General features: G+C 48.6%; 1 protein-coding gene across 7 annotated transcripts in view; it reads right to left on the reverse strand.

The window, feature by feature from the left end:
- The window catches only part of UNC13B (unc-13 homolog B), a 3,555,093-nt gene that overhangs the window by 310,449 nt on the left and 3,229,224 nt on the right, over positions 1-15,420 (reverse strand). For all 7 annotated transcript variants that reach the window (XM_078674667.1, XM_078674666.1, XM_078674664.1 and 4 more), the window contains one exon: positions 3,050-3,173. In XM_078674667.1, the coding sequence (XP_078530793.1) occupies positions 3,050-3,173 (124 nt within the window). The remainder of the gene's footprint in view (positions 1-3,049; positions 3,174-15,420) is intronic.

Genomic DNA, 15,420 nt, shown 5'->3' on the forward strand with positions numbered 1-15,420 from the left:
GCAACACCGACTTCAGGTCCAATGTAGGGGGAGGTCACGGCCGCACGACCGGCCTCGACCCGGATAAGAAATCGGATCCCTGAGGCCCCACCGGCACTGTGGCCGGAGCCAACTGTGTCGAACCGGATGGGACCACAGTGCTCACCAGATGGGTAGGTCCACCTAAAAAACACAGAGCATGGCCTCGAAAAATTCTTTCATTTGAGTGGGGGGTCACTTTAGCTCCCAGAAACAGAGGGAGGCCCCGGCTCCACAAAACCGTGTCTAGACCGTCAGTGCACTTTACCTCATTCTTCGACGGGCGATAGTTGAGGTAAAGATGAGGTCCGCTTGGAAGTTTTCATCTTCTTGTGCCTCTTACCCGAGTGTGCCGAAGACCTCAAGTGGAACGAAGATGACTTGGGGATTCGGGAGTGGTCCTGCGTCCTCCTCCTCTTCGATTCAGACCGGGACCTACGTGGAGTCTTGCAGGATGGTGTTGACTGCCTGGCCGTAAGGAGCTTCATAGCCTGCTCCCGCACATCCTTCAGAGCCATAGCATGACAGTCCGAACACAACTTTGAATTGTGGTCACCCTCAAGACACCAGAGACAGACGAGGTGGGGGTCGGTAACTGACATCATGCGGTGACAAGCACCTCACAGCAGAAACCCAATCTTCCTCAAACCCATCCCAGCACACTAAATGGAAAAGAATTCAAAGTCGACAAAAGTTGAAAAAGGGCCTGTCAAAAAGCAACAGAGGGGTAGCTTACCGGATTTGCACCTAGCTGGCGCGGAAAGGAAACGACTTACATCCGCGCGCCTGGTGGCGGTCTACAGAGGTGGCCGCGACGTCATAACCGATGCCAGTACATGGAGCTGAATGGTGTCACCCACCGGCACGTGCAAGGGGTATTGCTCAATCAAAAGATCACGGATCCAGCCTGACGGCTGGGACATTCAAAGGTAAGGAATCTGCAGCTAGAAGTCTATCAGATATAGTTTGCACCCCAAGAAACAGCTGGCATTGACATACTGGAGGGCTAGACACGCTGAGAACACCCGCTTCCCATATGCCTCAATAAGTTTTGATTCTTTGACAGGAGTGGAGGGAAAATAATTGGGGTTCACCCTACTGGTGGAAGCATACCCTACCAAACATTCTGGTATAGGGTGCTGCATCAAAAAATCAGTGTCGCCTGGAGCCAGTCTGTGACGTCTCACAACCTGTCTGGTCAATAGGAAAAGGTCTTGACCTAGATGTCCATAAGGGTGCCCATTCAGGGCTTTATTAAATGGAAGTAAGGATTCTAATGAGGTTTTTCTCTGTAGTAGAGATGAGTGGGCCAATAAAAAAACAGAGAGAACTGAGCCAGAACCAATACAAAGGTCTGGCTTGGCTCTTAGAGCCGAGCATGAGCCAAGCCCTGAAAATGTTTGCTACGTAAATCATACAACTAACATGATAAAGTCTCTCCAAAATTCCAAAAAGTGTGCTTTTACATGTGGAAGCTTTGACATTAATACTTAGCATTATAGCACTGCACTGGGAAGCACTTATTTAACTATTCCTGCCCCTGCCTCCACCCTGGGGATAGAGTCATTAGTGAACTGTGAGGGAAGACAGTTGTCATGTGAACCCTGTATGTGGCCCAGATTTATAAAAATAGAGCAACATTATAGTCTCAAACATAATAGGTTTTTGTAAAGCAGGTATTTTTAACTCATGTATTTTAATGTGTTTTCAGATGAGATAGTGAAGGAAAAGGAGGACTGGTAAAATAAAATATTTGCCTAAGGACGCACAATTTTGTTAAGAGGGGAAGCTGCGATTATTTAGGATTTTCTGGTTTCACTTTCTACAAATTAGAAATTAAAAGAAAATCCATTTGTCTTTCCTTTTTATCTCAAATGTTAATGCTTTGTTTTGATGTCTCTGTGCAAAAAGGTAGAGGGACGGAGGCAGGCAAAAGCCAGATGACAGCTCAGCTCATTATTGGTTTGAGGTTCTAACGGGACCTCAAGCCGAGCCAGGGTTCATGCTCGAGCACTCTCAAGCTTTTAGCGGCTCGCCCACCTCTACTCAGTAGCGAAACCTCTGTAAGTATGTTGGCTTTGACTTTCATGGTTGGGAGCTACAAATCACAAACCTCTGCTGCACATCACATTACCTCAGCAAAAGAAGCATGTTCTCCAGTTGGCAGTCCAAGGAAGAGAACCATTCAGTGTTTGGGAAAGTTGTTATTATCATAGTGTTGAAGGAAATAACCCCCATCATCATCTCCAAAGTCAGGCTTGCTCTGTTGGTGTGGCTTCAGGAAACAACCTTTGCCAGAGTCAAGATAATTTTGGGTCGTAATCTGATAGCCCTATAGACAAGGGGACTTCCTCCAGCATTGATGTCAAAAGAACGAGAATGGATTTCTGTGCCAGGTTTAAAGCTATCTCAGACATCGGAGCGGATACCGGGCAGGTTCAAGAGGCACAGATGGCCTGAGGGTATACCAGCCCGCTCTGACTGACCCAAGATACATCAGAGGGGCCAGGAGTGTGCAGAAAATGTAGAACATGGTCTCCCAAAATACCTCGAGCTGTTGAGACGTCACTGATGGACAAGGAAACTCGGGGTGCAACAGAACCATTTGCGAGTTTGGCTACTCGGCAGGGGATGGGTAGCAGCACAGCGAGACAACCTTCCAATTTCTTAGGTTGAGGGTGGCAGGGGTGGGACAAATCCAGTTTGGCCTTCTAATGCTTCCCTTTGACATACAGGGGCATAACTGTTCAAATCGTTCAGATATCTGAAGGCGAGGAATCCATAGTTAGAAGTAACGATCAGAAAGACCATCTCCTTTCTTCTCTCTTGCACTGACATACCTTCGATTTGAACTTTTTACTTTTATGTACATTTATTTTTTATGCTTGACTGCTTTAAATATAATAAATCAAAAAAGAAAAGAAGACATGATCTCTTGTCACATAAGCTCTGTAATCTCATTGGACGGGTTGATATAAGGTTCTCTACTATTTGAGAGGAAGAAAGGGGATTATTCAATGAATTTGCTTACCGTTTGATCTGTAAGGGGTGGCAGCACAATCATCTTCTCCATGGTGTTCATCACCACTCTCCACAGCTCTTTAAGAACTCGTTTCAGCACAGTCTTCTCACATACTGTAGCAAACAGTGTCAAGCTGCAGAGAACCAAAAAGAAACCAGAAATTAACAGTAATGAGGAACATAGGGCTCGGTATTTTCAGGGTAAGAAGTCAATTACTTAAAATACATTTTGCTCTATATTTTATTTTTATTGCACATACAGTTTGAAGTTTATCACATAGAACAGCCAGTAAAAACCTAGAATCATAAGCTTAAACAAGTATAAACAACTCTTCTTTTTTCAATGGCATGATGGCTTACCAATATTGTATTGCACCAGAAATTGCCATTTTATGCCTATTAGAATCTACAAAAAATTCATAATCCTAAAATAAATGGGATGTGTGGACATGATGAACAAGTAACTTAACTTCAGTAACAATGTATCTGTAAGAGACATATGTAGTTATATATTCCTTACCTTAGAATTACCCCCAGGCATCTGACTGGATCTGGATAATTTTCTGTAGCAGTACCCCTGTGCGTCAGTAGGTGGCATCCGTCGACTCCGCGTCCGTCATCGGCGCCGTGGTCGCCAGGATGAAGCTGGGGTGTCTACATATACGCCGCCCCTGTGCAATGACGTCAGTTCTAACACGACTTTCCACGCCAGAAGAGCAGAGCCATAAGACATTGACCACTGGTGCACATAACTAGAGCCCTAGAAGGGACTCCCTATCCATAGAAGTCAGTTCGCAGAATGGGGAGGATGGGTGGGGCGGAATCTATAACCACATATGTCTCTTACAGATACATCGTTACAGAAGGTAAGTAACTTGATCATCTGAAAGAGACTGTAGTTATAGATTCCTTAACTTAGAATACATACCCCACTAATACCAACCCCAGTGGTGGGTCTGCGAACTAAGTTCACACCAGAAAGTCCTGGAGAACAGAACAGCCAAATAAGCCATCTCTTCGGACTTGGCTGTCCAGGCAGTAAAGCCTAGTGAATGTGTGGAGTGATGCCCACGTGGCTGCCAGGCAGATATCAACCAGCGGAACTCAACGTCCCAAAGCAGTAGTGGCTGCCATCGCCATGGTGGAGTGGGAAGGCAGTCCTACTGGAGGTTCCTTTTTTGCCAAATACCACATTTTTGATATTAGGAAAACACATCGAGAGATGGTATGTTTGTGCACGGTCCGACTTTTCTTGGCACCCACATAACCCACAAAGAGTTGATCGTCCACCCGGAATTCTTTAGTGTGGTCAAGGTAGAAGGACAGCCCTCGTTTTGGGTCCAGACGGTGGAGTCTCTCCTCCTCTTTGGAAGGGTGCGGAGGCGGGAAGAAGTTGGGCAATGTGATCGTCTGACCTATGTGGAAAGAGGTAACCACTATGGGCAGAAAAGAGGGCGTAGTGCGAAGGACCACTTTGTCCGGATGAACAGTAAGAAAGGGAGGCTTAGAAGACAGAGCCTGAAGCTCAATCACTCTGCGAGCAGAGATGATGGCAAGCAGGAAAGCAGTCTTTAACAAAAGATGAAGAGGACAATTATGTAGTGGCTCAAAGGGAGAACACATAGGTAAGTACAAGATTCAAGTCCCACAAAGTCATTACGAAAGGATAAGGAGGAAAAAGAGGAGTAATGCCCTTAAGAAACCTGTTTACAATAGGGGACTTAAAAAGAGAAGGCTGATCAGGAAGGCGGAGAAAGGCCGAAATGGCGAAAGATAGCCTTTAAGAGTGCCCAGAGCAGAGTCCTGCAAGCCCAAAGAAAGAATGAAGAGGAGAACCTCTGAAAGAGGGGCAGAAAAGGGATCCACAGGCTTTGCTGTGCACCATGCCACAAATGTGTTCCATCTACAGGCATATACCGTTTTAATGGAGGGACGCCTGGTTGCCAATTACATTACAGACTTCGGGAGGAAGGTTAAAAGCTATCAACTGTCGCCGCTCAATCTCCACGCAAGGAGGTGGAGGCTGGACATGTTTGGGTGGAGGACAGTCCCCTACTGCTGAGACAGAAGATCCTTCCGAAGAGGCAGTCTGTTCGGAGGATCGATGGCCATGTTCAAGAGCTTGGGATATCAGACTCTTCGTGCCCAGTATGGAGCCACAAGAATGACTTGGGCCCGGGAGCGCTTGATCTTCTTCAGCTCACTGGGCAGAAGTGGTATAGGCGGAAAGGCATATAGAAGACCGCAATTCCACTCGCGATGAAAAGCGTCGCCGAGCGAGTGCCACCTTGAAAATTCCAAAGCGCAGAACTGCTGACATTGTGCATTCTTTTCGTTGGCAAACAGATCGAACCAAAGCTCTCCCCACTGCTGAAAGAGACCTTGCACCACCTCCGAGTGAAGACACCATTCGAGGTCCATTATGCACCGGCGGCGGAGTTTGTCCGCCCTGGTGTTCAGAGAACCTGTCAGGTGTTGAACCACCAGGGACATGCCCTGATTTTCCAGCCACATCCAAAGGCGAATAGCCTCTTGTCATAGGGTCCAAGACCCCACCCCGTTTGTTGCAGTACCACATGGCAGTGGTGTTGTCACAGAACTCATGCATTACCCCTCCTTAGACAGAAGGAAGGAAAGCCTTCAGTGCAAGAAGAATTGCCAAGAGCTCGAGAAGGTTGATGTGAAGCATGTACTCCGCCGGAGACCGGAGGCCTCTGATCTCCGGCTCTCCCATGTGGCTGCCACATCCCAGGAGTGACGCATCTGCCACCAGTGTGGACTCTGGTTGGGGAAGGGAGAGGGATCTGCCGTTGACCCAATCCTGGTCCGTTAGCCACCACTGCAACTGATGTGCAGTGCCCTCTAAGATCTGCACGCAATCGGTAAGATTCCCCTGATGATGCAACCACTGGAACTTCAGGTCCCACTGCAGAGCCCGCATATGCCACTCGGTATGATCCACCAACAGGATGCAGGAGGCCTGAGGCCCAGCAGCCTCTGGGTCATTCTCACCGAAATCCGGGCTAGAGGCTGAAACATCAGTATCATAGCCCGAATATCCCGGACTCGCTGCTCGGGAGGATAAGCCCGAAACTTCCCCATATCCAGAAGTGCTCTGATGAAAAGGAGCTTCGGAGAGGGAATCGGGTATGACTTCAGTACTTTGATATTGAACCCCAGCAAGTGCAGAAGGTCCGCCATAGTCTGGAGGTGAGAGACGACAGCCTGGGGTGAGCTCGCCTTCAAAACCCTGTCGTCGTGATAGGGGAAGACTGGAACCCCTGATCTACGTAGATGAGCTGCAACCACCGTCATCACTTTCGTGAACACCTGAAGGGGTGTTGGTAAGGCCAAAGGGAACCATGGTAAACTGAAAATGCTTGTGGCCTACCATGAACTGTAGGTAACGCCTGTGGGTCGACAGGACAGGGATGTGAAAATAAGCATCCTGCAAGTCCAACGCTACCATCCAGTCTCCAGGGTCGAGGGCAGACAGGACCTGAGCTAATGTCAACAATTTGAACTTCTCCTTCCAGAGAAACCGGTTGACGTCCCTGAGATCCAAGATAGGATGCAAGCCTTGCTCCTTCTTGGGTACTAGGAAGTGGTGGGAATGACAACCATGACCTACTTCTGGCACAGGGACTCGCTCAATAGGTTCCTTGGCCAAGAGAGCCATAACTTCATGACAGAGAAGGGCCAAATGATCCTCCGACATGCGATGGAGTGTTGGTGGCATGAGCTGCAAAACCCACATGTCCGACGTGATGTTGTGCCAGTGGGGGAGGTGATGGCTGATCCTGCCGCCCACTGGCAAATGGTGGCTCTGAAAAGTTGGACTAGGAAGATTTGGAGGAAGCTGCAGGGGAAGCATTGGTGTACTGGCCCGCCCTCTGGCCCCCGGACCTACGACGCCAGGCCCCACATAGGCTGGGTGGGATGTGCGGCCCTGTGGAACTGGGTGGAACGTGGTGGGGCACCACTTCCATGGCCACGAAAGGGGCGAAAGGCAGACTAAATGGGGCAAGAAGTCACTGCAAGGCCCAAGGACCTGGCTGTTGCTCTTTAGTCCATGAAGCGCTTGAGCGTGTTGTCTGCCTAGTTGCCAAACAGGCGACGGCCATCAAAGGGAATGTCCAAAAGGTTAGATTGGACATCCCCAGAGCAGCTTGAGGTGGAAATCGTCCTATCCAGTGAGTCGGCAGTATCCAATCCACACCGTATGGTGAACTTAGCTGCATCTCGACCCTCAACAACAGCGGAGACGAGCACAACCCGAGTCTCCTCCGGGCACTGTGACAGCCCTTGCGTAACCATGTCCCACACTGAATGAGTGTAATGGCCCAAGAGACATGCAGTGTTCACCGACCGCAGTCCTAAGCTGGAGGAAGAAAACATCATCTTCCCAAGATGGTCCAGCTTCTTGGATTCCCTATCTTGAGGAGCTGTAGGGAAAGTGCTTCCTTTTGAAGATGAGGCTTGGACCACCAAGCTCTCGGGTGTAGGGTGTTGGGGGAGGAAAAGTGGGTCGCCCGATGCCAGGCTGTGGCGTTAGGCAATCATCCTATCCACAGGAGCCTTTGTGCTGGGCTTGGACCAGGAGCCCAGAAGGACCTCAGCGAGGGCCTCATTGAAAGGCAGCAAGGGCTCGGAAGAGGCCACTGCAGGCTGAAGCACCTCAGTCAAGAGGTTAGTCCTGACCACCACCGTAGGAAGCTCAAGGCCCAAGGCCTCAGCCACCCTACTCAACACCACAGCTTAGTAAGCTGCCTCTTCCATAGCGACGGTAAGGGGAGAAAGCATACTAAGGTCTGGGAGAGTATCCAGAACACTGGCATCACCCAACTCCTCTCTCCAGTCCGGCTCTTCATGCTGGTCTGTCAGAGGGTCCACAGACCCCTCTCAGTCCTCTTCACCCTCCTCTGGCCGCCACTTAGGGCGATAAGGAACGCCAGGGAATAATAGCGGTACAAAAGTACCCTTCAGTGCCGGTATCGACATTGGTCGACGCCACTCCGGCTCCATGTCCAAGTTGAGGGGGAAGCCGGAGTGAACGCTGGCCTGTGACACAACCGGCATCAGAGGCGTCGTCAGAGGAATCGATGCCGGGGAAGGTACATTGAGGTTGACAGGCACCGATCCGTATCCAGGCCTGGATCCTTGGAGGCCCTGCGGCGCAGAGGCCAGAGCTGCCCGCATCGAAAGCCTAAAGCCCCCAGCCGAGTCCGCGGGGTCAAAAGGTGCGCCGGCCGAGTCGGGCTGCCCAAAGATGGAATGGAGGGCTTCGTAAAAGGCATGAAGCTGGGTAGGGGATGCTCCAGCTCCTGGGAAGGGAGGGAAGCTCTGAGCCGTCCCAGCAGGCTCTGAGGGAAGAGACGTTGGACAACGACCCTCCGGGTCCCTTGTCAGTCGACGGACGGGGAGAAAGCGAAGAGTGACTATGCTTCTTCTTGTGCTTCGGCTTACCCAATGACGAAGACTTCGATGAAGAATGATGGTGGTGGCTCCATGACCGGTCCCGCAACCTTCCTTTTAAACGAGACCTCGAGCGGTGCGGAGCCGACTGCTGGGCCTCCAGAAGATTTCGGGACTGCTCCTGCAAAGACAATTATGGCCCGACAGTGGAGGCACAACTTTGGGTCTTGGTCGCGCTCCAAGCATCAGAGGCACACGAGGTGCGGATCCGTGACAGACATCAGCTTGTGACAGGAGTCACAAGGCTTGAAGCCGGTCCAACGATAGGACATTCCTACGCACAGCAGGAATAAAACAACTCTAAAAAGATGTTGACAAATGTCGAAAAAGTTTTAGCCAAAAAATGACTAAGGGTACCGCTCTCTCTCCAGATCTGCGCTGGCTGGTGCGGAAAAAGAAAGAACTGACGTCAGTGCGCAAGGGCAGCATCTAAGTAAATACCGCGATGTCATCCCGGCGATCATGACGCCAAACGCAGATTTGACCGACGCGACCTACCGGCGCAGAGGGGTACTGCTGAGAAGAACAAGTTACTTACCTTCGGTAACGTTTTTTCTGGTGGATACAGTATCTGCCTGTGGATTCCTCACCTTGTGAATATGCCCCTGCGTCAGCAACGTTCGGAAAATTCTTTTGTAGCACGCCGGCGTGGACAACGTCACAGGAGCACAGCATCGTGCGTGCCTCCGATGGACGTCACTGATCCCTTATTAGGCCTACGTCGGCGTGATGACATTAGTTCTGCCCTTTTTTCTGTGCCTTCGAGGCACCCGGACAGACCAATGATAGTAGACATATACATATACAATGTACCCAGTACATAATTTCCAAAAATACACACATAGTGTGTAGACAATGCATGAAAAACACCATATATAACATATATATATATATATATATATATATATAAATAACCACATCAATGCATCTAAACATTGTCATAAACTCAGATATAGAAGAGTGGACAACGGGGAGGCGGGTGGGCATGTGAGGAATCCACAGGCAGATACTGTATCCACCAGAAAAAGCGTTACCGAAGGTAAGTAACTTGTTCTTCTGATGGATACATCTGCCAGTGGATTCCTCACCTTGTGAATAGATTTCCACAGCAGTCCCCACTCCCGGAGGAGGGTGTCCACTCTTCCATACCAGAAAATCTTGAAGGACAGAGCGCGCAAAATGGCCATCCCTCCTCACCTCGCTATCCAAGCAGTAATGCTTTGCAAAAGCGTGGAGGGAGGCCCATGTCGCTGCTCTACAAATGTCCTCTACAGGTACACCTCTAGACAAAGCAGATATTGATGACTTTGCTCTAGTAGAATGAGCCCTTATACCCTCTGGAGGTTCCTTACCAGCCAGGGCGTAGCAGATTTTGATGCATAGTATGATCCATCTTGAAAGTGTGCGCTTGTGCACAGCTCTTCCTTTTTTGCAGCCAGCAAATCCAACAAAGAGCTGGTCATCCACTCGATAGTCTTTAGTCCTATCAAGATAAAAGCTCGATAGTCTTTAGTCCTATCAAGATAAAAGCTCGATAGTCTTTAGTCCTATCAAGATAAAAGCTCACCGCCCTTTTGGGGTCCAGACGGTGAAGTCGCTCCTCCTCCTTGAAAGGGTGAGGGGAGGATAGAAGGTAGGAAGGGAATGGACTGTCCTAGATGGAAGGGAGTTACCACCTTAGGCAGAAAAGCAGCCCTGGTCTTAAGAACCATTAGTTCAGCATGAATGGTCAAGAACGGGGGCTTTGAACTAAAAGCTTGAAGCTCACTTATCCTCCTTGCCGAGGTAATTGCGACAAGAAAAACAGTCTTAAAAGACAAAAGTCTCAAAGGACACCTGTGAAGAGGTTCAAACGGAGAACCCATCAAATATGTAAGAACCAAATTCGAATCCCATTGAGGTACAATAAAGGGAGTAGGAGGAAACTTATTAGTTAAACCCTTTAAAAATCTCAATACAACAGGAGAATTAAACAAAGAAGGTTGATCTGGTAAACAGATAAAAGCCGATAAAGCTGATAGATATCCCTTTACCGTAGCCACAGCAAAACCTTGCTGTGCCAATGAAAGAGCAAATTGAACTATTTCTGACAAACGAGCTCTCAAAGGATCAACAGAATTCTCCCCACACCAGGATACAAATTTAGACCACCTATAAGAATAGATGGACTTGGTGAAGTCACGCCTAGCCGAAAGAATGACATCCACCACATCAGGTGAGAGAGAAAAGGAATTCAGGTTGCCCCGTTCAATCTCCAGGCATGAAGGTGTAAGGTCTGGAGGTGGGGGTGTAGAATCTGCCCCTCCATCTGAGAGAGGAGGTCTGCCCTGAGAGGGAGACGGAGCGGAGGGCACGAGGAGAGGTGGAGAAGATCTGTGTACCACACCCTTCTTGGCCAATCCGGTGCGACCAATATAACTTGGGCCCGGTCTTGGCGAATCTTCCTCAGAACCCGAGGAATCAAGGGTATGGGAGGAAACGAGTACAGGAGTTGTGAGTCCCAACTCAACTGAAACGCGTCCCCCAAGGCTCCCTGCATCGGAAACTGAAGGCTGCAGAATGACGGGCAGTGAGCATTCTCGCGAGTGGCGAACAGGTCCACCTGAGGAGTCCCCCACGTCCGAAAGACATGACGAACTACCTCTGGATGAAGCCTCCACTCGTGGTCGGCTGAGAACTGCCGGCTGAGATTGTCTGCACGCACGTTCAGTACTACGGCCAGATGATTTGCCACCAGACAAATCTGATGTACCTGAACCCAGGGCCAGAGACGCAGAGCCTCTCTGCAGAGACAATGCGACCCCACCTCTTCCTGTTTGTTGATATACCACATCGCGGTGGTGTTGTCCGTCAGGACCTGAACCGACCGACCGCGAAGAGAAGGGAGGAAGGCCTTGAGTGCCAGACGTATCGCCCGCAATTCCAGAAGGTTGATGTGAAGCAACTTTTCCTCTGGAGCTCATAGACCCTTGATCTCCAGATCCCCCAGATGAGCACCCCATCCTAGAGTGGATGCATCCGTTATCACTGTGGCCAAGAGGGAGGAGTTTGAAAAGGCTTTCCTTGAGACAGATTGCCTTCCACTCCCCACCAAGACAGATCCGCCGCAGCCTCTCTGGAGATCCTCACTGACTCCCTGAGATCCCCTTGATGTTGATACCACTGCCTGCGGAGGCACCACTGGAGTGCCCTCATGTGCCAGCGTGCATGGTTGACCAACAGAATGCAGGAAGCCATCAGACCAAGCAAACGAAGGACGTTCAGGACTGGAACGACCGCTACATTGTAAAATAAAGGAATCATTTCCTGTATGTCGAGAATCCTTTGAGGAGGAGGGAATGCACGACATACAGTTGTGGCCAGTACCGCACCTATGAACAGGTTGCGCTGGGAGGGCACCAGGTGAGATTTGGGTACATTTATCAAAATACCCAACCGGTGCAACAACTGAGTTGTCACTTGCAGATGATGGAGCACTATCTCTGGAGATTCTGCTTTGATCAGCCAATCGTCCAGATAAGGGAAAACTGGAATCCCTGACCTTCTGAGATGTGCAGCCACCACAGCCATCACCTTGGTGAAGACTCGAGGCGTAGTAGTAAGACCAAACGGTAGAACCGCAAACTGGTAGTGTTGCGATCCCACCGTGAAACGGAGATACTGTCTGTGCGACTTCAGAATGGGTATATGAAAATAAGCATCCTGCAAGTCGATCGACACCATCCAGTCTTCTTCCAGCAGTGCTTGAAGAACCTGCGCAAGGGTGAGCATCTTGAACTTCTCCTGCTTCAGGTAGAGGTTCAAGATACTGAGATCCAGGGTTGGACAAAGTCTGCCATCCTTTTTGGGGATCAGAAAATACCGGGAGAAGCATCCCTGACCCCTTTCCTGCTCCGTAGCCACCTCTATCGCACCCTTTTTGAACAATGTCTGTACCTCCTCCTGTAGGAGCAACAGGTGGTCCTCCGAGCAAAAACCTTGGTAAGGAGGGTAATTTGGGGGAAACTCCCGAAAGGGAAGAGCATACCCATTCTCTACGAGATTTAGAACCCAAAGAACTGATGTAACCGATTCCCAATCCCGTAGAAAATAAGTAAGCCGACCCCCCACAGGACCCGCATGATCCGGAATGGTGAATCTAAGGCTGCTTTGCTTTTGTAGGTGGGGGGTCGGTAGAAGAGGAGGAAGTGGAGGAGGAGGAGACTTGACGTCCACGAGAACGACCCCTTTGTCTGCCTCTGTAGGACCTGTATAAAGGATTTTGCTGCTGCTGGGTCTGCTTATAGGTACGAAAATTAGACCTTCCAAAACCCTTGTATCTTTTGGCAACAGAGCCTCTAGTTTGCAAACCCAAAGATCTTGCCGTTGCTTTGCTATCCTTAAACCTTTCCAAGGCAGCATCAGCTTTCTTTCCGAAAAGGCCTGTGCCATCAAGAGGCAAATCCATCAGAGCAGCATGAATATACTCAGAAGTCTTTAGCCAAGCAGCCCTTCTGGTGGCGATCGAAGATCCCATGATCCTAGCCACTGAATCTGCCGTGTCCATACCACTTTGTATGACCTGCCGAGCTGCGGCCTGCGTGTCAGATACTACTTTATTAAAGTTCTTCCTATCCTCCTCAGGAAGCTTAGGAGATAGCTCTTTCACCGTATCCATCAAAGCATGGATATATCTGCCCAGCAAAAAAGTAGCATTTGTCGACTTTAGGGCCATACTGCCTGACGAAAACACCTTCTTTGCGTTCTGATCCTGCTTCTTAGAGTTTTTATCTCCTGGAACCTGGGGAAAGGCCCCTGCAGATCTTTTCGAGCAAGCAGCTTGAACCACCAAACTCTCTGGCAAAGGATGAGAGGCTAAGAATTCAGGATCTGTAGGCGCAACTCTGTAGCGCCTTGCCACTGACTTTGAAACTGCAGGAGCAGTAAGTGGTTTACTCCATACCTCCAATATGGGATCTGTAAGAGCCTCAGTAAATGGAAGAAGCGGCTCAACCACAGAAGATGGAGAATGGATGACTTCAGTTAGAAAGTTCGATTTGTACTCCACAGATGGCAAAGTCAAATTTAAGAGTTCTGAAACCTTCTATGCAACTCTGGCTCAAAGAGTAAATTTTTCATTTAACGCAAGGTTGTGCTCAAGGAGTTGGTACTTACTCTAGGTGCCACTGACTGAATTGGATTACCACACCTTCTTGTCAGGGGGTGATATCCTTGAAGCACACCACAACCATACAGGTTGATACAAAGAGGAGTGCGTGACCCATACCACATTCGTATACTGCCCTGACCAGGGCCACTGCACCCCAAATCAAACAATTTAACTATGGCTTCTATGGTATATGATGATATTGCGGCATTAACCGATTTGAAAGCGGACACTTTTGCTTTTAACATTGATGACATTGACAAAATCTACGCTTTAATCCCCGAGGTGGCAAGTCCTCAAGGTCCTACAAGGAACAAAGAAAATTGTTTGAAACAGCTTTTATACTTTACAAGGAAGGAAATTAGTCAAAGGCTTCACGCCAGCACTTTAATACGTTACCACCGGGCACAGCGGATACCCAGGGGGCTCCGCATCCCGCTAAAGCCACTCCTGTGCAGGAACAGCTCTAAATTTGTGGAAAGATGGTACGCCATCTTAAACAAATGCTCTTTAGACTTAATTTTGTTAATTGTTGATGAATTATCACGAGCTTTGGAAGAATTAAACAAGGAGATACAACAATGTAAACAGGAACTAAGTGACATGTTATCCGCTGAGGAATGGTCCAAGATATTGGATGATATCACCATTCAAATGGACAAGCATACCCGAGAAATAAATGAGCGGAAGATACGGAAGTATCGAAGAGATACTATTGATTATAAATTAGGGGAGGTGTACTCCTGGGCAGAGGTCTATGCCAGGAGAAGACAGAACAGACCACAAAGAGATCAGACCAACACAACGGAGACTTCATCTTCAGAGGAGGATTCACGTGGTGACCGAAGATGAGCGGACGTGAACAAACCTACAACTAGCACGGAATCATCTACCCCCTCTGCGGTTCCTTTTTTAGTCGAGGGATCAGAAGAAAGAGACGACCCAGGAGGAGCCAGGCCAAAAGAAAAGAAAAGAGAGACGGGGAGAGACATGAGGAGTTCAACTCTGAACAAGAGGGTAGAGAAAACAAAGAAAACAACCTCGTGATTAACATTTCCTCTTATACGTTATCTGATCAGGAAACCAAAGTACTACAAAAAGGCACCTCATTTATCCCTACTAGCCACACCAACGAGCTAGAACTAGAAATCAGTTTGTTCAAATTTATGCGCAATTTGCGATTGAGGCATTTCTTTGAAAATGTGATGCCACCACAAGATGGTGAGCGCACTGACCAACTAAAAGGACTAAGAGCAAGGAGCACCTTCATAGCACCTGTCAGTCATAAGTCCTTTGACACTTTTGAGAAACTGGTTAAAAATGACATCAGCAGCATTACCTTTACTAGGAAGAAGAAACACTTGAATCTAACCAGTAAGGAATACTCAACATTGAACAATTTGGCAAAGAAGAAAGACATAACTTATCAAACCGCGGACAAGGGAGGGGCACTAGTCCTAATGGACACCACTTTTTACAATGAACAAGTTCAAGAGCATCTCTCAGATACCAACACCTACGGCCTCCTGCTGTCCAATCCTACCATCCAGTACAATGAGGTATTAATGAACATACTGTCAATGGCTGAAGAAAATGGAACTATAAATTCTAAAACTAGGAAGTATTTGACCACTACCAATCCACGCATTCCTAGCATGTATATGCTTCCGAAAGTTCATAAGAGTTTAACATCACCACCATTTAGGCCAATTGTCTCGACTCGTGGGAGTATACATGAGAACACCGGCAAGCTCATTGAC

The sequence above is a fragment of the Lissotriton helveticus genome, chromosome 2_1, assembly GCF_964261635.1.
Source record: "Lissotriton helveticus chromosome 2_1, aLisHel1.1, whole genome shotgun sequence".
NCBI classification, from domain to species: Eukaryota; Metazoa; Chordata; class Amphibia; order Caudata; family Salamandridae; genus Lissotriton; species Lissotriton helveticus.